At 50.7% G+C, this 26,693-nt stretch overlaps 1 protein-coding gene across 3 annotated transcripts in view; it reads left to right on the top strand.

Moving 5' to 3' along the window:
• The first annotated feature begins 2,407 nt into the window (after nucleotides 1-2,407).
• Nucleotides 2,408-26,693, top strand: part of Atp11a (ATPase phospholipid transporting 11A) — a 99,272-nt gene continuing 74,986 nt past the window's right edge. For all 3 annotated transcript variants that reach the window (XM_070002593.1, XM_070002594.1, XM_070002595.1), the window contains exon 1: nucleotides 2,408-2,772. In XM_070002593.1, the coding sequence (XP_069858694.1) occupies nucleotides 2,734-2,772 (39 nt within the window). In that variant the 5' untranslated portion in view covers nucleotides 2,408-2,733. The remainder of the gene's footprint in view (nucleotides 2,773-26,693) is intronic.

Below are 26,693 nucleotides of genomic sequence, written 5' to 3'. Positions count from 1 at the left end.
ACCTGGATTTTTGTCAGTGGGGGTAACCAACAGTGTCTGTCACAACTAGAAAGGGGATCGATACCTCCAAATGAAGGTGACATTTCTGAAAGACAGGCAGCCTTTACCCAGTGGCCTAGGACAAGTCTCCCACCCCCAACTCCCAATATTAGTTTGCAGGATGAGACCTTAGTCAAAGTCCGGGGCCAGCTGTCAAGGCCTTGGTCATAAACCCTTTCCAGGAGGGTAGTGTTGAGACTGGGTCGTTAGGCCCCAAGGAATCCCCCAACTTAGGTCTGACCACTTATAAATAGGGAGGGTTGTGGGGCAGTGGTGAGAAAGGTATGCAGAGTTCAAACAGTTCCAGGTCACAGGTGTGGCCTGGTCTGCACTCAGTCTAGATCTGCAAAGGCCAGAGGGTGTTCTGTGGCCTTTGGCTGTGCTCTTCAAGGTAAGAAGGCAGAGCCTGTCTGCAGGGTAGTTTGCCATTTTGTGTGAAGATGCTAACAGGTGAATCCTGTTCTTGGGGCCCAAGGTGACTGAAAAGTGATGGTGGGAGAATGAATCATCGAAGGACACAGATGCTAGGGAACAGGGTGCTGGATGCCCGGCTTTTAGCTAGTTCACAGGCTGGCAAAAGCAGCTTTTCAGGGTCCTCTTAAGTAGGGGTTAGGAACCTGTGCTGAGGAACTGTGGATCCGGTGTCTGGGATCAGCGAACAGTGTGCCCAAGGGATGAGGATTGTGACCCGGAGGCTGCCCCAGCCAGGCCTCAGGCTGGGGTCCACCATCCCTGAGCAGGCACGCATTCCTGCGTCCCTTCGAAGGCAGAGCTGGGAAGGAGCAGGAAGAAAGACTCCAGCCCCACCGTCTGGTCTGTAGACCCTCTGCCTTGCAAGCACAAAGCAAGGACAGAAGGGGAGAAGGGAGATTTTGGTGAAAAATAGGAAAATAGTTGGCACAAAGAAGGATGAACTTTGTAAGGCAGAAGAGGGTTTATTGAGAGAGCAAACTGCACAAGATAGGAGGCATAGGTATCAAGAGAGCTTACTGGAGAGGGTAGGAGAGGGGCGTGGCCACGGGGACAGGCAGTGACCTTAGAGGGGTACCCCCACTGCCCTCAGGCATGCCAGCTGTGGGGGTTATAAGCACAAGCAAGACTTCTAGGGAAGTCCCTGTGGGGAGAGAACCAAGGGAGGGGGCTGTTTCTCCCCAGGGGACCTGACATGCTTTACTGTGGAATCACATCACTGTCCACCAACACTTTTTTGCTAGTGTCTAACCCAAAAGTGGGCGTTAACAATTCTCTGTGCAGTCAGAGCATGTGTGGGTCAGACCTAGAACACCTCTCCACTCTGGTCTGCCATGGACAGTGTTTTCTGTTTTAAAGAGATTACCTGAGGCAGCAGTGGGGCTTTGAAAGCAAAGCACACAGTGAGGTCTGGACTGATCACGGTGTGCAGGCAGCCTGACGGCCGGGAACAGGGGCACTGGGCAGTAGGCTGCTAACCTTGGTGGCATGGTCTTGTCCTGTCCTGTCCTGTCCTGTGGGAGGCAAGAGCATGAGGCACATGGCCCTGTCTGTCCTGTCCTGTCAGAGGCAGGGGACCCGAGGCATGTGCCCCTGTTCTGTCCCGTCCTGCCTGGGGCAGGGGACCAGAGGCAGACCTTGGTGACAGGGCCAGGGATTGGGCTTGGCCACAGGCACAGAGGTGCCTGGAGATGCCGGCCCCTGATGGAAATTACACTCAATGATGGTGATGGAGGCTCTGGGGCCCAGGCCGAAAGGCCAGCCAGCTGGGGGGCTGCCCCCCTCCTACCTCCATCCCCCCCACCTCCTTTCCCTCCTCCTACCTCCTTTCTCCCTTCCCCCCTCTTACCTCGGTCCCCCCTCCCACCTCCATCCCCCCATCTCCTCCCACCCCCTCCCACCCCTTCTCCCCCACGTCCTCCGCCCCCTCCTCTTCTCCCCTCCCGTCTTCTCCTCCCTCCTCTATTCTCCCCCTGGCCTGCGTCTTCTCCCTCCTCCTCTGCCCTCCCCCTGCCCTCCTCCTCCCCGCCGCGGGAAGATCGGTTCGGGCAGCCACCTGAGGAACGTGGGCCGACGGCCAGCAGGCGGGGCCGAGGTGCAGGCCAGCGGCCGGTCCGTCCCGCCCGCCACGCCCGGCGGAGGGTCCTGGGGGCGCCGTACCAAATTTCCCTGCGCGAGGGGAGGCTCCAGCCGGGTGCGCGTCCCCGCGGCTCTCCCGCGCGCTCCCGCGGCCCAGGCTCCGGGCGCGCGCCCCGCCCGAGGAGGCGGAAGCAACAGGGCGGCGCCCGCCCCCAGCTCCCGGCCGACCGCGCGGGCGCGCGAGGGGGGCGGGCCCGGCGCGTGCGCGCGGCGGGGGCGCGCGGCGGGCGGGGGCTGCGGCCGGGGCGCATGCTCACACGCGCCCGTGACGCGCCGGGCGGAGCGGGCCGAGCCGGCTTCAGAGGCGCGGCGGCCGCGGAGGAGGAGGCGGCGGGGCGGCGGCCGAGCAGCCGGGCGCAGGCCGCGCGGGTCCGACGGGAGCAGCGCCGGGCGCGGGAGCGCCGCCGCCTGCACGCGGGCGGGCCGCGTCAGGTCGCCGCCAGGCGGGCGGGCGGGCATGAGCGCGGAGGGGCCGCGGCCGCCCCCCGCACCGCCCAGGCCGTGACCGGGCGGGGGGCGGCCGCTCGCTCGGGGCCCATGGGCGCGCGGGGCCGGGGCCCGCGGCGCTGAGCGACCGGAGCAGCCATGGACTGCAGCCTCGTGCGGACGCTCGTGCGCAGATACGTGAGTGTGGCGCGAGCCGGGAACGCGGGGGCCGGCGGGGGGACCGGAGGGGAGACCGGCGGGGACCGGCGGGCGCCCCCGGGGGAGCATCGCGCGAAGGGCCGCTCCGAGCCGGCGTCCCGCGCTTCCGACGGCGCGGCTTCGTGCGCGTCCCAGTCTGCCCCGCGTCCGGGCTGGGAGCACGGAGAGCGGCGCATCGTCGTCCGCGCGGCCGGCGGGACGGGGCGGCTCTGGCGCGCCAGAAAAGTTTTCGGTTCCCACTGCCCGGAGCGGAGCGACGGCGGGGCGAGGGCGGCCCGGGCGCCCGGCGGGACCGCTGGGCCGACCGGGCGAAGTCGGTTCTGTGCGGCGCCCGCGCAGGGCTGCGGGGCGGGACGGGCTCCGGCGCCGGCGCTACCCGCTGTCGAAACCTGGGGTCCCCAGGGCCGCGGCGGAGCTCTCCGGGAGGAGCCCTCTGGCCGCGGCAGAGCCCCCGGGTAAGCCCCGGGCTCTGCGGGGCGGCAGGACTGGTGCGCGCCCTGAGGCGCGGCTGTGGGGGTGGCGGCGCGGGGCAGCTGGGGTCCCGCGTGCCCAGCCCGGGGCCCTGGGATCCCCGCGCTCGCCAACCCCTCGTGTAACGGGGTCGCGGTGTCCCCGTGTCTGTGGGGAACACGGAGGGGCGACCCCGCAGCCTTCCAGGCCAGGACCCTTCAGTGGTCTGCGCCCAGCCCCGTCCACGGAGTTCCTGCCCAGAGCAGGGACCCCGCTTTGATCCAGGTGTGGCTCCCCGGTTCCTGGTGAGCGCAGGTCCCATCACAGGCCAGCTGAACGGACCCGGTGTGGCAGTTGGAGGGGCGGGTGCCCCCTCCCTGTGCACTGCCCCCTCCCCATCGTCCAGTCTATGCCCGGCCCCAGCCACCGGCCGGTCCATTCCCTTCCTGGCCAGGTCCCAGTGGAGGCAGGCAGGCTGTCACCCCTGTCCTCTGGGTATCTCCAGATAAACTGTTCTGTGTTGTCCTAGCTAGCTAGCTACGTTACACCGGGGACATCATTGTCTCTCAGACCTGGGCAGCCGGAACCTACATGTTACTTAATGATGTTCCTGGAATGCAAGTTGGTTCTACTTTTCTCACTTAGCATCCTTATTTGCTGCATAGTCATTTGCTTCCTTTCCTGTACTCGGGCATTCATGTCTGTGACTTTAAACTCCTGTCTAGGCTATTCAGGCTAATTTGACTTTTCCCAGAAACAGTCATGATCTGTTCTTGTCATTTGGTTGTCTTCTACTATGCAAGAGTAAGTGATATTTCCTTTTGCTAGAAGATTTAAAAAAAAAGAATGCTGGGTTTAATATTTGTATTCTCAGAATTTCTAGATGTAACTTGGCTTACAAAAGTGAGTATATAGTTTCTTATTCTTCACTGTTCACATTGTTAGAATTCTTCCAGCTCCCAGAGAGCCATAGGAATAGCCAAAGATGAAGAAAACATTGAAAACCTTGCCTGTTGGTGTTTTGTTCTGGGTTAGAGTGCCAGAACAGGTAGGTAAATGAGTGCATTGTCTTCCGGGTCAGGCCTATGTGTTTCCCTGTGTTTGGGTGACGCAATCCTTGTGTAGGACCACTGTGTACTTGGCAAGGGCACAGTGCCTACTTACCATGAAGTAGCTCAAGTGCATGGAGTAGTTTGATCTGCTGTTGTAACTTTTTAAAAGCTTGCAGAGGGCATGGGTGGTAAGTTAGCCTGGCTTCCTGTTTGAGGTGGAACATAAAGTCCAGTGGTAGGTGTTCCGAGGGGAAGTGGTAGAGCTCTGTGGGTTCCTGGCAGATGCTGCCTGAGGCTGCTTAGTGCCTGCCTGTCTCCCACTGCCGCCATGTAGCCTGGGCAGATGGCTAGCCTTGTCCTGCCCCAGTGCTCTTGTCTGAGGGTCACAGGGACCCATGGTGCTGTCCTGATTGACGTAGCACACCAGAGGAATTAGGAGTGGACCCTGGCCCTGAGGATGGGCTCCGCCAACTTGTCAGCACCCGCTGTCTGTAATAGGGTGCTGGCCCTGGGCAGTGTTGGCCAGGGAGAAAGCAAACAGGCCTGTTTTGTGGGGAGGCTCCGATCTGTGGGTGAGGGTCAACAAGTTCTCTTCAGAACAGTGTGGAGGGCTGTGTGTGTGTATGTGTGTGTGTGTACGTGGAGGGCATCTGATTTTTCTTCACATGTCTGTATCTCAAGAGCTTGAGGTCACTGTGTGATTTGTTTTGTGATTCAGCCTGGAATGGAATTATTTGTTTGTTGTTTGTCAGTGTTTCTGACTAGATGGTGCTTTTACCCTTGGAAACTTGTAAGACAGCAGACTTTAGAAAGTCTGAAGGCTTTACTTGCCGACAGATTATTTATTTTTGGAACAATTGTGTGTTCCATTTGAGTTTTGTTATAATAGCAAAATAAATGGTTTTGGTCCCTGAGGATACCTTCCCAGAATCTTAGCCTGTGCCAGCATGCAGTTTTACCTGCTTCTCTTTATTACTACCAAATGGTTTGTAACATGGATACCAGTGGTGTTGGACCGTGAGCTTGTCCTCATAGACTTACTCATTTGGTGCAATTATGCCAGTTCTGCACAGTGTTGGTGTTGCTTTTCATAATCTAGCATTGATGGCAAATCAGAGTCTTCCTGTTGTTTATCCTGGGAGTCTGCATCCAACTTTAACCAGCACATCTTCAAGTGTTTGAAATAAGTGAATCCTCAGGCACACAGTCCCAGACTAACCCTTGGTCTGTCTGTCTCTAGCAGGGTGGTAGTGGTCTGTAGGATGGACTTGTAAAGTTTATAATTAACAAGGCAGCAGTCTGACTAGTTTGCTTAGTGCCTACCTGTCTTCAGGGACTCCTGTGTTCCAATTGGATGTTTCAGTGTAATTTGCCCAGCTATGTAATTTAACCTGTAGGTTAAATCCTCCCATTGTTCTGTGGAGCCCGTTGAATGCCTGCTCATTAGGGACAAGTGATCCTCAGATGCTTTCATTTCATGCCAGAGGCTGAATTTAATAACCTGAGGGAAAAGGGTTATGTTATTACAGTCAGTTAAATTTCTAGAGTTGAGGGCACAAGCTTCGATCACTGACAGTGGCATTGAATTTGCCCATGAATAGACATGCCCAATACTCAGGATGTCCTCTGTTTGGGGATGTGCTATACCCTGAAACCAAAATGTACAAATTGTCCTTTGGTGTTTGGGCCATGTGATCTAACAGAAACAGGGTTAATGAGAGATTCCCCAGTCTCACACTTACAAATGCACTTTTTTTTTGGCCGGGGGGGGGGGGGGGTCGGTCCTGGGTCTTAAAATCTGGGCCTGGGTACTGTCCCTGAGCTCTTCAGCTCAAGGTTAGTGCTCTACCACTTGAGCCAGAGTGCCACTTCTGGTTTATTGAGTGGTTTACTGGAGATAGAGTTTCTGGGTTGTTCCTGCCCAGGCTGGCTTTGAACCACGATCCTCAGATCTCAGCCTCCTGAGTAGCTAGGATTACAGGCATGAGCCACTGGTACCCGGCTTACAAATGCACTTTTAACCATGTTTAGCTGCAATTTATCTTCCATACTCATCAACAGAAAGCTGTCTTTAAAGCACTGAATCAGCAAGATTGAACAGGCACTTGGATGTTGCTATCTGAGAAGTATCACCATATCATAGTGAAGAGATTCGGCACTAGTAACAGAACTGTACTCATCTCTCCTGGCCACTGTCTGAGATTGTGCTGCCCAGTGTAAAGGGGGCACCAAGGAGGGGACATTCGGTGGCTTTGAGACCAGCTGAATTTCTTTCCTTTCTTTCTTTTCTTTTCTTTTCTTTTCTTTGTCATGGGGCTTGAACTCTGGATCTAGGCACTGTCCCTCAGCTCTTCAGCTCAAGGCTACCACTCTACCACTTGAGCCACAGTGCCACTTCCAGTTTTCTGAGTGGTTTGTTGGAGATAAGAGTCTCATGGACTAGCCGGGCGCTGGTGGCTCACGCCTGTAATCCTAGCTACTCAGGAGGCTGAGATCTGAGGATCGCGGTTCAAAGCCAGCCCGGGCAGGAGAGACCGTGAGACTCCTATCTCCAATAAACCACCAGAAAACCGGAAGTGGCGCTGTAGCTCAAGTGGTAGAGCGCTCACCTTGAGCTGAAGAGCTGAAGGACAGCGCCCAGGCCCAGAGTTCAAGCCCCACGACCGACAAAAAAAAAAAAAAAAAAAAGAGTCTCATGGACTTTCCTGCCCAGGCTGGCTTTGAACTGCAATTTTCAAATCTCAGCCTCCTGAGTAGCTAGGATTAAAGGCATGAGCCACCAGCACCTGGCCAGCTGAGTTTCTTATCAGTCCTAACGGTAGGCAAATGCTCACAAACGTCCACATTTCCCAACTCTTCTCAAGGTCAAGGCTAGGGTTAGGCAGTACTAGCCAGCTCTTGCCCTTGATGGTGTTGAGCCTGGAGGTCTAGTGCTGTATGCATGCCTCTCCTAGCTGTGTGGCCTGCCCCTGCATGCCCTATTCTGGTTGGCCTGATCCTGAGGAGTGTAAGAAAACCATTCTTCACTTTGATTTTCAAGTTCTTAATTGTGCCTTTCCTGCTTCTTGCCCTGTGACTGCTTGCTTGTATCTCACAGGATGTGAGGAGCAGGAGAAGGTTCCACTCACACACATCCTGAGAAGGAAGGGTCTACAGGGTGGACTCGGGGCCTTTTCTGTCTCCCTGTGGTGTCCTAGGCTCATGCTGGACCCTGTACATGAACACAGCAGCCAGCTAGTCATGCCTGTCTCTAGCCCAGTCCTTATATGTCTCCCCCGTGAGTGGAGTGGGGAGCTGAGTTTGCGCATGATGGCTGTTCACTGTTCTCCCCTGCACACACTGGATTTATCAGTGACACAGTTTTAATTATTTGTAGTTGCCTTTGTTCCCCATTTCCATCATTTACAGCACAGTGGAGGTGGTAATTTTCAAGGACAAAGGTGACTTAAATGTATATTTTCAAGTCTGGCTCAGATGTGCTTATTGACCACTTCTATCCACCTCTCCTGATTTGTTCTCGCACTTTTTTATTTTTCACTTTTGTGGCTGTCAGGACCAGGCCACATGGAAAGCTTTGCAGCAGGACCAGGGGGCCTGGGAGGCAGGTATGGCTGCATTGCTGGGGGTCACAGGTCTGTGGCTTGACTGCAGAGGAGTTGGGAGCGTCAGTGGCCACACGGGGGGCTGGTGGGCCACTGAGAGATGGGCAGAAAACGTTCTCAGAGGTAGAGTGTCACAGGCAAGAAGGCTCTGGTCCTTCACATGATTTACTTTGCCAAGTTGTGACTTCCCACATCTGGCAGCTGTTTTTTTCACAGAGCCCATGCTAACCTCAGTGAGATTGGCACATGTCATGGTTTTTGGGTGGCCTGGCAGCCTGATAAGTCCACTTATTGTGGACTTGAGTGTCCAGACAGGTTGTTGGTGGTACCTGCTGGACAGCTTACCAGGTCCACCTGTCTTGGCCTTTGGGTATCCAGACCGCTTGCTGGGTTGAGCCCACGGTGGTCTTCTGGTGGTCAGGCAGCGTGCAGGATTGTGCCACATTAAGTGCTTTGTTTTCACAGAGGCAGCTGAAAAATGAGAGTGATGGCCTTTGCCATCTCTGCTTCGCTAAGAGGAGAGGATCAGATGAACTAATGTACATGGATACAATCTGTACATTGTAAAGTGCTATAAAAATAACTCAGCAAAAGGCTTGTCAGTTTCTCCTGTCTCATGTGACAGGTAAAGGGAATGACAATAATATTTTTTAGGTTGGAGAGGGTAAGAAAAGATTTAAAGAGGTTTGTTACACCTGAAAGCAATTATTTGATCAGAGCTGGGAAGAGGGTACAGCCTTGGGTGTTTCCTCATCCTTGGTCTTTGCCCTCTACACAAAAGAGGAACCGGTCTGCATGGCATCTGGCTTATTGAGCAGACAGATGTTTTGGCTTATGTCACACAAGTGGATTGGGCAGGGCTGCTGCCTCACAAACAAGGAGGCTGCCGGCTGGTGAAGGGAAATGGAATTGTTTTCCAGGGCTTACTCGGGATATCTTACCAGGCAGGGTTGGGCAGCCATGGTTGGAAGTTGGTGCTCAGGTGCACAGGGAATAACTGGATGTTCCACTTTGTTTGCGGTTGTCCCGAGTGATGGAATCACGAAGGGGGTTCGATTAGTGACCGTACACATGTGCCAGTAGAGTACCCTTCTGGCTCCTCTAGACCAGCAGTAACTCCTCACACCAGCTGCAGACTTCACTTTTAGTGTGTGCTTGTTCTTTTAAATTACAAAAGTCTTACTTGTTATTTGCTGAAGTTACATCAGAAATGATACATGGTCTGTAGTGGTAGTTTGAAGAATTTTGGAGATTTTTTTTCTCTCGTTTGAGAAGATGTCAGCTGAGAGGGCCTGTGCTATCCAAAACCCTTGCTGCCATGTTTTGTGTGAAAGCTCCAGGCCCCAAGTCGCCTTCTCCTGCTTCCCCTCTATCCAATGCATGGTTGCAGAACCAGGCCCAGATGCTGCTTGGTGTAGACCTTGGGTTCCACAAGGATATGGGGGGTCTGGCTGGGGTTACCCATGTGCCCGCCCTCTGTCCCTGCTGCGTCAGGTATGGCCCAGCTCACCTGGGTGCTTTCTCTTCTCTGGACCTTCCTCCTGCCTGGGGAGGAGGCCTAGTTAAACATTTCAGTAATCTCCTTCCCTTAGAGAAAAGAGGATTTCCTCCGACCTATTTTCAGCAGAGGATTAGGGACAATGAAGTTCCACCACAGGGTGTCATCTAGATTTTGTGTTATTTTTCAAGGTCTGATATTCACTACTGCCCCCGTCAGTATCCTCAGAGGTGCTGATGAGGTCATGAGATGGTGTTTGGGGGTAAAGTGGAACCCCCTAGGTTTACAGTTGCTTTGAGTCAGAGGAATGTAAGACTTGACATTATTAGGTAGCCATGAATTTTTCACACATTTTTTTCTCAGTCATGAACAACTTTGATTCGAAACTGAAATCACATGTAGGTGAGAGCTGAAGTGATTGTCACAGAGGCTAGAGTTTCTGTCTCTCTGATGTAATTCAACTCATTTTAATCACTTTTTGGATGCAAAATGAAAGTCCAGTGGCATTGGAAAATGTATTTACAACCATCCCCACTGAGATTCTTATGAAGAAATGGCTTAGTACATGCCAGGTGCTTGACACTCATTGCTTTTCTGATGCTTATTGAGTACTGGCAATAGTGCAAACTGTTGGCAGTAGGAAGAAACGGTGAACACACGTGAACGAAGAAGGGGTGAGGCTGGGGACAAGAGGATGGCTGGGGTGAGAGGGGCCTCCAAGTGGACAGCAGCATGGCTCGCCAGCCCTCTGGGTCAGGAGGAGGATAGACACAGGATGGCCCTGATTGTGCTTTACTTCACAGGGTTCATGTTGGCTGCCCCTTAAGTTTTATGGCTTAACCTGTGGAATATGCATTACATTTTGATGAAGTTTTAAATTTAAGAATATGGCCAAGAAATTGTTACAGAATATCACAATAGAAACTTAGGAGGAATTTTTAAATTGAGTAATTTTTTTTGTTAATATATTTCCACCTTGAGACTTGCACATGCTTTTGGGCACTGTGTTGTACTTCCGTGCACGCATACATGTGTAGTGCTGAGATGAGGATAGCTGACGTGTCTCTCACCTCACACATTTAGTATTTGGTGTTGGGAACATTCAAAGTCTTTTCTATGGACTATTTTGAAATATCCTAGTAATTGCCAGCCTTTGCCAGCTGCCTGTGCTTAAACTTCGGGAAGTAGTCCTCATAGCTAACCACAGTACTATACCCGACACCCATTCTTCCCTGCCTCCCTCACCCCTCCTCCCCACCCACCTCCTTTCCTCCTCTCCCCTCCCTCCCTACACACTTTGTAGCCTCTCTGAAGTGAGAGCTGTTGCACTAACTCTCTGAGATCAATATTTCCATGGTACCAGTAGTGCTGGGCCTTCTGCGGCTGACTTACTTTACTTAAAACAATGATTGTTAACATTGTAAAGATGTGTTGACTTATTGAATGAATAAACAAGGGATTGACCCTAGACAGCTTCTTATTGTATTAAAATTATGTTTTGAGCTGGGTGCTGGTGGCTCATCCCTGTAATCCTAGCTACTTAGGAGCTAAGATTGAAGCCAGCCTTGGCAGGAAAATCCATGAAACTCTTTATCTCCAATAAAAACTACCAGAAAGCTGAAGTGGTGCTATGGTAAAATGCTAGCTAGCCTTGAGCAAAAGAAGCCCAGAGACAGCACCCAGGACTGAATTCAAGCCTTAGGACTGGCACAAAAAAACCCCAACAAAATAAAAAGTCATATCCATGCTGTAAAGACTGTTTTGTATTTATCCTTTTGTGTTTGTGATGTGAAATTGACTATAAGTTCTACAGCCTGTCCTGCAGCTACACTGCCTTCGATATCTAGAACTTCCGCATCGTCCCAAACCAGAACCGACCTGTGGGCAATTTTACGTATGGAATTTATTGTTTGATATTGTATAGCTTGATTTTTTAGGAACACTTTTTAATCAGGAGAAACACTAGCAGGGTGATGAGAAGACTTCTTGAAACTTAAGCATCAATTAAATTTTAATGAAAAAATGTACCCAGATGGGAGGATTTTTTTCTCTTAAGTAATAGGTGATGGTAAGGGTTTAGGTGAGTCCTTGAGTGTGAGCGTTTGTGCAAGCCTGCTCTGAGCTGAGGTCTGAGACTCAGACTTTCAGACAGAAATAATTATTCCAGAGAGGAATGTCTTGATTAAACTTAGGCTGGATAATACTTTAGCAATAGGAGACAGACAGCAGCAGAACACATAGCTGCATGTTTGAGGTCAAGCCTCAGCCATTTTGTGGCCTCAGGAAGCTGTGGGCCCTCTCCCCAAGAGCAGCTGCATAACGGCAGTGCTGTGTGTGAGCATCCTTCCAGAAGTCCTCTTCTGCTAACAAGTTTTCTCTTTAACTTATAAAATTGATGATTTTATTATCTAGAAAATCCTTAATTCATGGATTCATCAGATTTATTTGTATTTGAATGCTGTCCTAAAAACTTGTAGGTTCTGTGAGTTTATTATTGTTGCTTCTCCAAAGGTGGTATAAATTTTTTGTTCTAAATTGATGTGATTTATTTCATCAGTTGCTGTTGCTTTTGAAAGGAAAGCATGGCTTCAGAAGTTACAGCCTTCTTCTTAGCACTTGCTTTGTTAATAAGACACTTTGTTGTACAATTGAAAGTTGGGGGACACTCACACATTTGCGCTGGAGAGCTATATGACCTGAAACTGATAGGTGAGTACAGGTCAGGAGCAAAAATGTACGTAGCTTCTTAGTCCCACATGAGCTCACTAAGCATCGTTGCTTCTCAGCTTGTTACCTTGCACCTTTGGAAGTGATGTAGGTCTGGTGGAGAGACCTACCAGCTGTGGCTTTCCCACTGACATGTGAGGTCTGGCATGGCCCTGAGGACTTGTCTGAACTCTGCCACAGTCAGGTCTTGCAAGTGTCTTATCTTCCTGGAGAGTGACCATCTGTTACCTGTATGCTAGACATGTTGAAGTTGAGTTTGCATAGAGAACTTAGGGTTGTATGTGTCTTGTTTTATTTGATTTGTTAGTGGTCTTGGGTAAAGGAGACAGGGAAAAAAAATTAGTTTGTGTCTTGGAGCAAAGGCTGGTAGTGGAGGACTTTCTCTGGAGCAGCTCTGATGTCAGGGTGCCGAGTGTTTATCAGGACTGTTTGTGCAAGGAGGAAGCAAGAGGATGGAGAAAGTCCTGTGCCACCACCAGCTGCCCAGCGGGACCCTTATATACTCTTGGGTCCTCTCTCTCACAAGGAGGAGCTATTCCCAGGGAATGACTGCAGGAGGCCTGAGGCTTAGTGCTGATGGCCCTTGAGCAGTGCTGACCATGGAGGCTGGCCATGTCTGCAGCTAGGCATCAGGGTTCAGTAGTGAGCATCTCCTGGATCCCACAGTTATTACATGGACCTGATACTCTCTACCAGTCCTCTCCATGGTCAGCACATGGACCTGGTGCTCTCCACCAGTCCCCGTGGTCAGCACATCATTGACCAGGTGCTCTCCACCAGTCCTCCCCATGGTCAGCACATGGACCTGGTGCTCTCCACCAGTCCTCTTTATGGTCAGCCCATGGACCTGGTGCTCTCCACCAGTCCCCGTGGTCAGCACATCATTGACCAGGTGCTCTCCACCAGTCCTCCCCATGGTCAGCACATGGACCTGGTGCTGTCCACCAGTCCTCCCCATGGTCAGCACATGGATCTGGTGCTGTCCACCAGTCCTCCCCATGGTCAGCACATGGATCTGGTGCTATCTATCAGTCCTCTTCATGGTCAACACATGGATCTGGTGCTATCTATCAGTCCTCTTCATGGTCAACACATGGATCTGGTGCTATCCACCAGTCCTCTTCATGGTCAACACATGGATCTGGTGCTATCCACCAGTCCTCTTCATGGTCAGCACATGGATCTGGTGCTATCCACCAGTCCTCTTCATGGTCAACACATGGATCTGGTGCTCTCTACCAATGCTCTTCATGGTCGGCCCATGGACCTGGTGCTCTCCACCAGTCCTCTTCATGGTCAACACATGGATCTGGTGCTCTCCACCAGTCCTCTTCATGGTCAGCACATGGATCTGGTGCTATCCACCAGTCCTCTTCATGGTCAGCCCATGGACCTGGTGCTCTCCACCAGTCCTCTTCATGGTCAGCCCATGGACCTGGTGCTCTCCACCAGTCCTCTTCATGGTCAACACATGGATCTGGTGCTATCCATCAGTCCTCTTCATGGTCAACACATGGATCTGGTGCTCTCCACCAGTCCTCTTCATGGTCAACACATGGACCTGGTGCTATTCACCAGTCCTCTTCATGGTCAACACATGGATCTGGTGCTATCCACCAGTCCTCTTCATGGTCAACACATGGATCTGGTGCTCTCCACCAGTCCTCTTCATGGTCAGCCCATGGACCTGGTGCTCTCCACCAGTCCTCTTCATGGTCAACACATGGACCTGGTGCTCTCCACCAGTCCTCTTCATGGTCAGCACATGGATCTGGTGCTATCCACCAGTCCTCTTCATGGTCGACACATGGATCTGGTGCTCTCCACCAGTCCTCTTCATGGTCAGCACATGGATCTGGTGCTCTCCACCAGTCCTCTTCATGGTCAACACATGGATCTGGTGCTATCCACCAGTCCTCTTCATGGTCAACACATAGATCTGGTGCTGTCCACCAGTCCTCTTCATGGTCAGCACATGGACCTGGTGCTCTCCACCAGCTCCCTGCAGTTCTCTGGAGCTGAGGTTCAAGATGTGGGAGACATGAAAGAACCGGAGCTAGACCTCAGGCAGTCCATTCACGAGCCTGCCATGTGCTCCTCAGTGTGGCAGCGTAGCCTGCTGCACCAGTATGGTATCTGTGGTTCTCTTTGCAGCTGTGTAGCATGTGGAGGGGATACATGACTTCCAGGTTGGCCTCATGGGCCTCAGAGAGAGAGAAGGCCAGCACATGGCCTTGCACACTCAAGATCCAAATGGCTGTCCCACTGTCAGCGAGTTTCTGCACTTGGTGTTGCCCTGGCATCATTCAGTCTGCAGATATGGGTTTCAGTTTTGGCATTGCCTGTGGAGTCGTTTGGCCTGCAGATTTGGTGTGCCTAGTGAAGCCTGGACTGTTTGGCACTGCTGGTAGAGTTATTCAGCCTGCAGACTCGGTGTGCTAGTGAAGCCTGGACTGCTGGCACTGCCGGCAGAACTGTTCAGACTGAATACGCAATGTGCTAGTGAAGCCTGGACCGAGAGGAATATAACTGCTGATGCACTTGACACCCCGGTGGGCATCAGTGCAGAACTGGCTTTTTCCAACAGGCTGTGACAGACGTGGGTGAGGCAGGCATAGCCACTCCCCAGCAAACAACCAGTGGGGATTTTCCTCTCTTCCTGATGCATGCCAGAGCTTTCAATACCAGGCTAGAACTTCATATCCAGCAGCCATGCCAGAGCCTTCTGGAGGAGGGCTTCCAGAGGAGGGCAAGGCCCCATGTGGTCAGCATGGTGGAAGGCCATCATTGAATGTTTACCACCAGGAGCAACGCAAGAGGTTGTTCACAGATTGCCAGCATGGACAGTGCAGGAAGAAGTTAGTTCCAGACAGTAACGTCATAACCATCTGCCATCCCTGTACGGTGGGCTCTCAGTGACCATCTTCTGCTGCCCTCTGTGATGGGCTCTGGTCCTTACCATGTGATTGGTGGTCTTGGGCCCTGTTCACCTAGGGGAGGGAAGAGGTTAGAGGAGGCCAGAGGGTCAGTCTGAGCCTGTCGCAGCTGTGGAGGAGCTCGTGGTGCTGGCCAGGTCATCAGGACCCACTGAGTGCCATCCTGGTGCTCACAGAAGAGAATCCCTGCCCCTGCCCGCTGAGTGTCATCCTGGTGCTCATAGAAGAGAATCCCTGCCCCCACCCACTGAGTGCCATTGCATTGCAGGCTGTCCTGCTGAGGCCCACCTTGTAAATTATGATGACATGTTCAGGAGTATAATCTATTTCACTGAGGTGATGAAAAGGAAAGGAAATGTAGAAGACTACATTTAGTGTGGCCTTACTGCATGTTCCTGATTATTTGTTTGAAATATTAACAAGTAAGCGTTGGGCTCACCTTATACGCTTTCTTGAGGTAAAGTAAATATTCTTGTCCCTATGTAGGAATTAAATATTCTTGTCCCTATGTAGGAATTAGCCCAGAAATCATGGCTTGTGTGCACAAAGATGATCATATTAAACATGCTCCTGATTCTTGTGAGGGAATGTGATGTGGGCTTTTCTTAGTTTCTTTGAGGCTGAGTCTCACTCTATAGCTCAGGCTGGCCAGGAACTCACTGTGTAGCTGAGCCTGTCCTTCGTCTCATCATACCTCCTGCCTCAGAGTGCTGGGATTACAGGCATAGGCCACTACGTCTGGCTTACAACAGTGTACACAGGAGATGTGCAGGACCACATGAGGATGTAGGGGGTGCCAGTGGAGTAGTGAAACAGTGTTGAGGATCCAATCCTGGGCCACCCTGCAGGACATAAACCTCTTTGTAGAAGATGCTACCTGCCACACTGAGGATGGCTCGTGGGTATAGGGTATGGGATATGGGGTAGGTCATTTGTCTGAGCTCCTGCTACAAAGAAGGTATAAGTGGGTAAAGGGGTCAGGAGAGATGCGGGCCCGCTATGATAGAGGGGCACATCCACACAGGAGCGGCTGGCACTATCCTTTGTCTGCAGGAAGACCCCCGGGGGCTCTGCCGGATATCTGAAGGCAGGGAGGAAGCCCTGCTGTGGGGATCAACTCAGTGGAAATTGTGCTCCTAAGAGCTCTTCCCAGGAGAGTCCCTGGTCCAACCAGTGCATGAACTCAGGCTAGTCGTTAGTCTGGCCCCTGCCTGTGTTGCCTGCGTGTCCTTACCACGCAGCCGGCCAGCCAGCCATGTTGCTGCTAGTGCCATGTTGGCAGGCAATAGAGAAAACCAGCTGCCCTAGCTTACACACTTGGAGAAATGTACATATTATGGGGGGTAATTTGAAGAGCTAAGAGGAGCAGAGAATCTGTGTAAGGTTTTAAAATTACTGTTTGTTTTGAAGAAAAGACCTGACAATAAAAACTGTGCTGTGTGTCCCTGGATACCCAGCTCTAGTGGCAAATGTGGCTAGTAGGAGAGGAAAGCTCATAGAGAGCTTGCAAATCTTTTGTCTGGTGGGGAATGCCTGGCCTGCAAGGACACAGGAGATCCACGGAATCAAGGGCCTACGACGGGACAGAACAGAGATGTGTGCCTCTCATCAGCTGCTGAGGCTGCCTGCCTATACTGATAATTTTCTGGTGCCCACAATTGATGTTATAAATACCCAAATGACTTTTTGCTGAAAAAAATGTTCCCCACCCTGTGCATTTTGAAAACTTACAGATATCACGTGCATATTGTGCACAACTTGGCATTATGTGCGTGGATAAGTCTGAACTGCTCCTAGTGATAGCTTGTTTTTAGCAGGTTTAACTACTATATTCTGCCAGTAATTACTGACAGTCCTCTAGAAATCAGCTACTGTGCTCAGTACCAGAAATACAGTAAACTAAACAAAAAAGGTGAGACCTGATCTTTCAAACAAGTGCCATATAGAAGTTGTCATAAGTGACATATTGTGCACAATACATCTTGCCTTGTCTTTGCCCAAGAGGAAGTTGGGTACCCAGTGGACTGGCCTGGTTCACTGCTAGTGCATGCATCCTTGAGGTCGGCTAGAGGGCTACCTCCACCTCCATAGGCTGCCTCTGCCTCCGCCGCCACCACAACTACCACCTCCTCCTCCTCCTCCTCCTCCTCCTCCTCCTCCTCCTCCTCTTCCTCCTCCTCCTCCTCCTCCTCCTCCTCCTCCTCCTCCTCCTCCTCCTCCTCCTCTTCCTCCTCCTCCTCCTCCTCCTCCTCCTTCTTCACCCCCACAGCCTGCCTCCGCCTCCTCCACCTCTACTACAGGCTGCCTGTTTCCTAAGGGTCACTGGCTACAAGGAGACCAATCAGGATGCCCAACTGAAATACAGATGACTTTGATGTTCTAGAACTAAATACTACAGTTGCCAGTCAACTGAAATACAGATGACTTTGGTCTTCTGGAACTAAACTATGGCAGTCAATCACACCAAGAGCTTAAGCAGCTGGGCAGCCAGGCATTTGGGTACAGGTTGAGCTACAGTCACCCACGTGCTTGTAGTCATCTCACTGATGAGCATAGGAAGTAGTCCTGTCTCTAGACAGGAGGGAGGGATTCAAGCTTTTTCTGGAATGAAAAGGAGAGATAGTAAGCATTGTAGAGGCCACATGGTCTGTACAGGACATGGCCAGGCAGGGTATTACGGATACAATGTCTGGGAACCAAGAAACTTTATGTAACAGTGTACTGATGCAGACTTTCTAAAGCTTTGTTTTGGTATGTGCATGGGTCTTAAGTCAGTCCAGGGTAGGTCCTTGACATCCTCAGAAACTTTCATCCAAGGCTAGAAGACTCCTTGTTAATGTAGAAGTTGGGGTGTGACTGCGGATGTGACAGTGGGTGATCCTGGTCCAGGAGCACAGCTATGTGTGACATGCCACCCCGTTATTGACCAGATACCATTGCTAGAACTTTTCACTATGTTTGTTTTCCTTCTGCCTGGTTCCCATGGTCTCTAACTGCTCCCTGAAGAGGGACAAGCCAGGCCAGCTCTTCATTCTGCCCTTACCTCAGTCTAGCCAGCGTGTCCGAGAGTGAGAGGTGTCGGGAGGAGCTGCCATGGCGCTTGGCTATTTTTAGTGACCCTGCTATCTTTAGCTGATGTTTTCAGGCCTTGTCTGACAAGGCCAGCAGCCACCACGACTCATGGGAGCTTTAAGAAGTGGTGACACTAACCTCTACCCTGCTTTGAAACCAGCCTGTTTGGAGATTTGCTATTTGGAGATTACTTTTAAATAGCTCATAATAATGACTAAGTGAATACCTATATATAATAGTAATCTATACTTACAGCAGAGTTTATGCTATGCATTACAAAGAAAAGCAGAGTTCTTGGTTATAGATTTTGGAAGTGGAGCAGGGGTGGAGGTCCTCACTTCTGTCCTGTGCCCTGGTGCTGTGGACAGGCATGGGTCATCATGAATAACTCAGTGGAAGTGCACACATAGCGGGTCCCACAGGCCTTGGTCAGCTGTCTGAGGGCACGTGTTGACATGCAGTAATTAGAAAGTGCCTCCTAGAGGGGGCTCGGCTGCACTGTCAGCAGCTCAGGCAGCCTAGACTCCCTGTACTGGAAGGCTGCTCCCTGGTGCCACCTGGGTCCATGGTGCTCACTGAAGCTTTTGGAGTGAAGATGTAGAGGAGAAGATGGCAACAGCATGTTTTGATGTGGGGCAGGCTGCCCTCAGAGCAGTGACTTGGACACTCACAGTATGCCACTGTTCCCTAGTGTGACAGAACAGGGGCTGGTACCCCAACAGTTTCCTAGTAAGTTAGGAAAAGACACTTGGGTTTGGAATGAATGGAATTTGGGAGATGGGTGAATCATCCATCACTGGATGGAGGAAGTAGATCACTGTAGGTGGAGGAAGTGGATCACTGCATGGTGGGGTGGATCACCGGATGGAAGATCTGGATCACTGGATGGTGGGGTGGATCACTGGATAGAGGAGGTAGATCATTATAGGTGGAGGAGGTGGATCACCAGATGGAGGAGGTGGGTCACTGGATGGTGGGGTGAATCACTGGATGGAGGGGGTGGATCACTATAGGTGGAGGAGGTGGATCACCAGATGGAGGGGATAGATCACCGGATGGAGGAAGTAGATCACTGGGTGGTGGGGTGGATCACTATAGGTGGAGGGGGTAGATTACTGGATGGTGGGGGTAGATCACTATAGGTAGAAGAGGTGGATCACTGGATGGTGGGTGGATCACTGGATGGAGGGGGTAGATCACCGGATGGAAGGGGTGGATCACTGGGTGGAGGAGGTGGATCATCGGATGGAGGGGTGAATCACTGGGTGGAAGGGGTACTTACAGTGGGACTTAGTGTGGGCATATGGCTCAAGATTATATAGGTGTTCATGTTGGGCAAACAGATACTGTTCTGCCTCCCAGTTGGAGCCAGGGATGGTTCACACCACGTATTTGTAGAAGACCTATACAATTGTAGTTTTCAGATATTTGGAGATGGGTTTCTGTAAAATTGCCAAATGGAAATTAGTAAATATCCCTTGGTTTGTTTACACAGATATAAGTATACACCATTTGTACTGAATATCCTTCACTTTGGGTTTTACCCAGTACTAGAGACAGCTGCGATTACCCACATGGTTTCTTTAGAAAGGTGTCAGTGGTGTCAGGCTGGTGGATGGGGAACCCAGGGCAGTCTATGAGTCTGGGGCCCTTGGTCACATGAAGGCAGTGCACCTTTTCATCAGAGGATTATTGGCTGGTTCTTGGATAGAAATGTAAGGTTTTATCTTAGATTTTATTACTAACTAAGTGCTGTAGAGCCAGCTAAGCTGGATTTCAGACTTGTGATAGCTGTCCATAGCATGTGCCACATTGCCTTATACTTCCCACTGGGCATAGCCCCATGGCTTGTTCCAGTCTGCTGTGGGCCGCCTGGCTTGCAGCCAGGTAGTTGCACAGAATCTGCTGGCTCTGTCTTGTTTTTTGTTTTTTGTTTGTTTGGCATTTTTAAGTGGGAACTCCTGTCAATCCATGCACACTGGTAACTGCCTGTGAACGGCCAGGCAGAGACAGCTGGCAGAGGAAAGAAGAGGAAAGAGGCTTGGCTCACATTCCCAGCTGTCCTGTGTAAGATCTGGGCAGGCGTGTAGCGCAGGTGGGGAAGGGAGATGGCCTGTCAGAGTCTGTGGAGCTGCAAAGAAGACGTCTTGCATCAAGAGCAAAGTGATGCCTCATAGTTGGAAGAAGTGAAGGAGGCAGATGAGCACCAGCATGATGAGTTGTGGGGCACAAGCCCCAGGGTGGAGCAGTGGTCAGGTGACTCCAGGGAGTGCTGCCCCCATGGGGTTGTGTGGCAGTTAGAGGCTCAGCAGGCTAGATCCTGTTGGGAGGGTGGAGGTGTGTCTTCTCAGAAGTGCTAGGTGCATGGTAGTGATCACCCCATATCCTCTCGTGTGCATGTATGGGGGAGGGGTTGTAAAAAGAATGTGCATTTCCAGTGTCCCGGTTTATTCAGAGGGCAGCACATTCAGAAAACAAACTCTGATCTATTGCTGAGCAGAAAGAAAGCTTTGCACCAAAAAAAAAAAAAAAGTAAGAATTAATAGAAAATTAAAAAGGATGGGGGTCTTCCCACCTCCCTTTTTCGCCCTTTCTCGTCTGCTTCCTCAGGTAGCTGTCCTTGGTGGTGGAGCCTTGAAATGGAAATGCCTGGGAACTCTGTCATAGGCACATCCACCTTTAAAAAAGCTAATTAGTCTTCGCATAACTCGGGCAGCAGATGTGGTGTTGCAGGCATCCAGTGTCGGGTTGGAGCAAGGGATAAATTGTGTCTTAATTTACACAAAGATTTCTGTGCCTATTTTTCTTATAAAAATACATTGCATTGTTAAGAGTGAACTTCAGGAGCCAGGCAGGGTGATTCACGTCTGTACTTCAGGAGGTGGAGACTGGGGAGATGGCCAGATATGGAGGAAGGGAAAGTAATGAGAGCCCATCTCAACCAGTAAAGAACGCATGTGGTGGTGCATGCCTGTCATACCAGCTACACAGAAGTATAGTTCAGAGAATCACTGTTTAGGCTGACCTAGATAAAAAGTAAGACCCTATCAAAAAAAAGCAAGTAAAAAAGACTAGGGGCCTAAGTGGTAGGGTCCCTGCTTGGCAAATACAAGGCCTTGTGTTCAAACCCAAGTATTTCAAAAGAATTGAATTTCTGAGAATGAACAGTATGAAGATCCTGACTCCTAAGATTCTTGCACAAGTTTTTCTTGCATCCACTAGACACGCAGATGTGAAGTTCTAATCTTGCCAGCATTGAATATTGATATTTTAAATGCATTTTATATGGCAAATATTGATCTGCCTTCCATTTCTTCAGCTGAGCCTTATCTTTTTGGCTGGCTCTGTGACCAGCTTGTTTGACCTTCAGAGCTTTTACCTGCCCTCCTTGCTGAGGGGCCGTGGTACAAGACTCCTCTCACAGACCCATTTGCTTGTGCATATGAAGCCTGCTAGAAACCCAAGCTCACTGTTGAATGAAGTCACATGACTATGCTTCTTACCTTCCCAGTGTTCATAGTCATAGGAGTCACATGGCCATGCCTTCTTCTCATATGGCCATGTTCATAGCTGCTTCCATTTCTCTCTGCTTCCATGTGTGCTCTGTTCCCTGCTGACAGTGCCGGGACTGCAGAGAGCAGAGAATGTTTCTCTGACTTCTGATTCCTACTTTAGAATTTTCTGGGTTCCATTGCAGTATTTTCTCTCTTTCCAATTCCACATCAGCATTTTCAAATTTTACTGAGAGATTGCTTCTTAGCCCAAAACTCCACCATTAGACTAGAGTTTTGCCTTATTTAGTTATATGGGAAATGATTTTATACAGATGGATGAGTTAAAGTGGTACCTAGAAAATGGAGCCACTCTGCAATGCTTGGTAAGAAATGTACGCATTATCCTGCCCATGTAATTGTAACTCCTCTGTACAGTATGTTCACAAATAAAATTAAATTAAATTAAAAAAAAAAGAAAATGGAGCCACTGAGAAGATGGGTGTACCAGTTTGCTTGATAATAGCTCTGCCTCAGGTGAGATTCTGTAGGTGAGATTCTGTATGGGTAAGCTCTCTGGGCATGAGGCAGTTCGGGGTGGGTGGGAGGGCTGGGGGCTGGGAGCACTTCATGTCTGGTGTGTTTCCAGTCACCTCTGGCTATATCACATACACCAGCTGTAATGTGGACATTACACTGCTGTAATGTGGGCAGCGTCCAACAGACTGTCCAGCACAGGAGCCGTTCTCTGGTCTCAGGCAGCACTGTTCCCATTGACCAGCTGGCCCTGTGCCTTGGCCTTTGGTGGCCACCGTTTCTCTCCACTTCAGAGAAACTTGAGATTCCACAGGTGGGGAAGGCCTTGGGAATCTTGTCCTTACTTATTTTTATTTTATTTTATTTTATTTTTGGTGCCTGTCCAGGGGCTTGAACTCAGAGCCTGTGTGCTATCCCTGAGCTTTTTTTTGCTCAAGGCTAATGCTCTAGCAGTTGAGCGACATCTCCACCTCCAGCTTTTTTTGGTAGTTAATTGGAGATGAGACTTTTTAAAAAAGTTCAGGCTGGCTTTGAACTACAATCTTCCTGAATAGCTAGGATTATAGGTATGAGCTACCAGTGACCAGTTTGTCTTTATTTCTTAACTGCAAGCCAAAAATTAAGTCTGGTTGGAAGCCAAGCTGAATTCCAGGTTACTAACCTCAGGTTCTGTGAACAGCCAAAGCCCACTGTGTTGGAATAAAACTCAATTTGCTAGTATGGAAAGTATCAGAAGTTAGAAGTGGGACTTGCAAGAGGTGTCTCAATGCTTCTCTTTGGTAATTTCCTTCTCGTTGACTTTTAAAAATAGAGTTTTCAGTAGGTAGGGATATGAACTTGTCTCTTGTTTGGTGAGACTTTGTTTTCTGGGACGCTGGCTGCGCCGTTGATGTGGACTGCAGGGGGAGGGGCTCCTTCTGGAGGCAGAAACCCAGCAGGCAGGCAATCCTCTGAGCCTCAGCCTCAGGAGCACAGCACTGAGTCCTGCCAGCACCAGTGCTCTGAGACCTGGAGGGCCGTGCTGATGACAGGGAAGAAAACTGCTCATTAGGAGTCTGTCTTGCCATTTTCCAGGAGGGATTTGAAGTCGCTTACATAATATGCACAACATAAAAAAGAACTTTTGTTTAGTTTTTTCTTAAGAAAAAAAATAGAGCTGGGCACCAGGGGCCCACGCTTGTAATCCTGGCTACTCAGAAGGCTATCCAAGTACCACACTTCAAAGCCAGCCCAAGCCGGAAAGTCTATGAGACACTTAGTTCCAATTAACTACCAAAAAAGCTAGAAGTGAGGCTATAGCTCAGGTGGTAGCCTTCCTTGGGCAAAATGATCAGGAACAGTATTCAGGCCCTGAGTTTAAGCCCCAGAACTGACATAAAAAAAGAAGAACAAAGAAAAAGGAAAAGGTTAGTGGACCTCAGAATGAATTAAGCTTCTTTCTTTCTTTTTTTTTGTCCAGTCCTGGGGCTTGAATTTAGGGCCTGGGGACTGTCCTTGAGTTTCTTTTGCTCAAGGCTAGCACTCTACTACTTGAGCCACAGCGCCACTTGTGGCTTTTTCTGTGTATGTGGTACTGAGGAATCAAACCCAGGGCTTCATGCATGCTAGGCAGGCACTCTACCACTAAAGCACATTCCCAACCACCCAACCACGATCATTGGTTTTTAACTTGTGCTGTGGACACCTATGGGCTGTGGCATTGCTGGGTTCCTGAGTGGACCAGTGTTCTATAGGTGACTGTAGATACTTCACGCAAAAGAGTTATTCTGAAATATATAGAGGTTTTTTTTCAAGTGTTTATAAGTGAACATTAATTTGATCAAACTACTGAATTCATTGCAAATTTTCTCAGTTTGAGTAATAACTTGCCTTGTGTGTTCAGAAGATTTTGACATCTAGCTAGGCAGGTTCTTACTCAAATCACATGAACCATGAGAATTTAGAATGTCCTATCTTACACTAATACTTCACAGCATAGCAAAACCTGTAGCTTTATTAAGTAGAATCCTTTGTAGGCATTGTTACCCTGTGTGTGTTAAATCATATTATTTTGATGATATGAAGTACTTGAGGGCACTAAGGGCTCCTGACAGTCCTCAGATCCATGGCTGAGGTTGGCTGTGGTCCCCGTGTGGACTGGCCTTGTCACCTGACCCCCTGCCCTTGTGACCTGGGTGAGCAGTGTGGTATTCCAGCAGGCAGGTTGGTCCAGAATGCAGCAAGACTGGAAGGGCAGCACTGTGGTGGTACACACCTGGGCCAGAGGTGAGTGGGGGCCTGGGGGTGGAGCTGTCACCACTGTCCTACTGATGGTCATGCAGAGTGAGGCTGGATGGGCCAGAGGACTCCGGGTCTGGGCCCCGCCAGAGAGAAGGAGGCATGACCTGGAGTGGCATTTGCTGGGAGTTGACCTGTGGCACAAGGCAGGCTTACCTTGCCTCTCTCTGTGCTTCAGTGTTCTGATCTGCAAAGTAGAAGTAATGAGGATAGTGGAAAATGTGTAAAATAACATAGAAAGTAGTGAGGATTAACTGAGTTACATGCAGAGTGCTTAGCACAGTGCTGAGTACTAAGTAAGGACTCGTCCACACTGAAGATGTTGCCCTGTTTCAGTTATTCTCACTTCCAACTTGAAACCTTCCAGAGTTTGACCTGGCTATAGGCCAAGGTAGAAAGTACTCCATATTGCCTTGCAGTTCTAGATCTCTTCATCTTTCAGGAAGAACCTAACAAGGCCCTTGGGTGACTGTGTAGGAGGGTGGGTTCTGCTGTCCCAGCACACAGGCTGCCCCCCAACTCCTCGGCCTGGGGTGGGTTCTGCTCCCTCAGTTGTCCCCTCTCCCCCGACACCCCCCCCCAGCTCATTAGCCTGTGGTGGGGTTCGTCTTCATCCCTGTGGCTCTCCAGGATTCATGCTGCATGCACAGTATGTGCTGTTCTGCTCTGAAGCTCAGCTATTGCTGGGCAAAGGCAGGCAGCTGTTTACCTGCCTGTCTCGGTAGGCGACCTGTGCAACCCCCTATCCATCAGTGACCGTCCCACCCTTTATCTCCTTATCCGACCTCTGCCTTCTTAGGAAGGTATGCCTCTGTTCCCGGCCAGCGCTCCTGGCCTGGTGTGTCCTTGCTCCTCACCCCTGCAGGCGCTTGCCTCCCGAGCTCTCGGGAAGATGTGCTTCTGTCTGTGGCACCCCGAAGTGGATACAGATGTTCTCTGACTGGGTAGTCAGACCTGGCAACACCAGGATGTTAGGAATATCCTGCCTGCCACAGTGGGGCTAGCCCTGCGTATACTTCTGCTCTCCACAGTGAGCTGAGCTCACCCCACTTGTACACTCTTCCTGTCCAGTACCACCCCCTTGCTCACCTACAGGCTCCAGCATTGCACTCACATGCACTCAGTCCCTGTGTTCAGGGACAGCCAGGTGCTGTCTGTGGTCCCTGGACTCTGAAGGTGCTGGCTGGATGGTTTGCCCTGGATCCACCTGTCATGTAGCCTTCTACCAGGGACAGCTCTGGGTGTGGGGTGAAGGTGGAGCTGCTTCTTTCCTGCAGTGGGTTCCCTACTTATGCGGCCCTGCCAGCTCTGAAAGCAGCAGGGATCCTGACATCCAGGATTGGCGGTGTCAGGCAGACCAGAGGGGCTATGGTAAGCCAATGTTGGGACTCAGTTGTAGAATGCTTGCCCTGGTGTACACCAAGACCTGAGTTGAATCCCAGGACCAAAGAACAAGTACATGAAGGAATACATGTGCAGGCCCAGTTAGAGATTGTTGAAGAGCATGACTGCCATGGAGTCAGATCCAGGGGCTAGGGGCAGAATGGCACTGGGTGCACCTGCAGCACCTGCCTCTGCTCTGGGTGGAGCCTGGAGTGTGGAGCTGTTGGCAGGAGCCGGGTAGCAGGGAGGGTGCTGGGTGCTGGAGCTCCTCCAGCGCTGGCACTGAGGTCTTCGGGTTCTCTGGTGTGGATTCTGCAGGTGTCTCTGTGACAGTAAAACTGCCATTGGTACTAGTTTTAGGTGCTAAATAGAAAACCCCAAAGGAGAAAAGGAAAACTAAAAACTGCTTGGTAGAAAATGATGCTAATTACAGTAATTTAGGCAGTATGTTGTTAGTGTTCATGGTACACATAGTACCAACTTCTTTCTCATGAGACACCAGGATGGCTCGTTCATTTTCTGTAGGCAGTGCACCCACACTTAGTGACCCATCTTCACTTGGCACCCTGTGGCTCAGAGGAGGTTCAATGAGCTTAGCTTGGAAGACTCTGCCCCTAGAGGTGCTGAGCATGGGGTGGACAGGGCCATCCCTTCCCATGTGCCGAGGGGTCCAAGGAGAGACCATCACCTGCTGCCAGGCTGGCCTGGTGTGGACCAGTGTCAGGCTGACAGCATGCTGATAGAGTATGCACAACATATACATGTGTGTTTCATGCGTGGATATGCACATGCATGACCATATGTGTCCACATGTAGAGTGTCATGAACCCCTCTGTGAGCTCTGAGATGATCTTTTCTGCAGAAGCCATTCCTCT

Source organism: Dipodomys merriami, unplaced genomic scaffold (genome assembly GCF_024711535.1).
Source record: "Dipodomys merriami isolate MVZ:Mamm:240054 unplaced genomic scaffold, mDipMer1.0.p SCAF_6, whole genome shotgun sequence".
Classification (NCBI taxonomy): domain Eukaryota; kingdom Metazoa; phylum Chordata; class Mammalia; order Rodentia; family Heteromyidae; genus Dipodomys; species Dipodomys merriami.
Note: the sequence above shows the minus strand (reverse complement) of the source record. Positions and strands in the feature narration are given on the sequence as shown.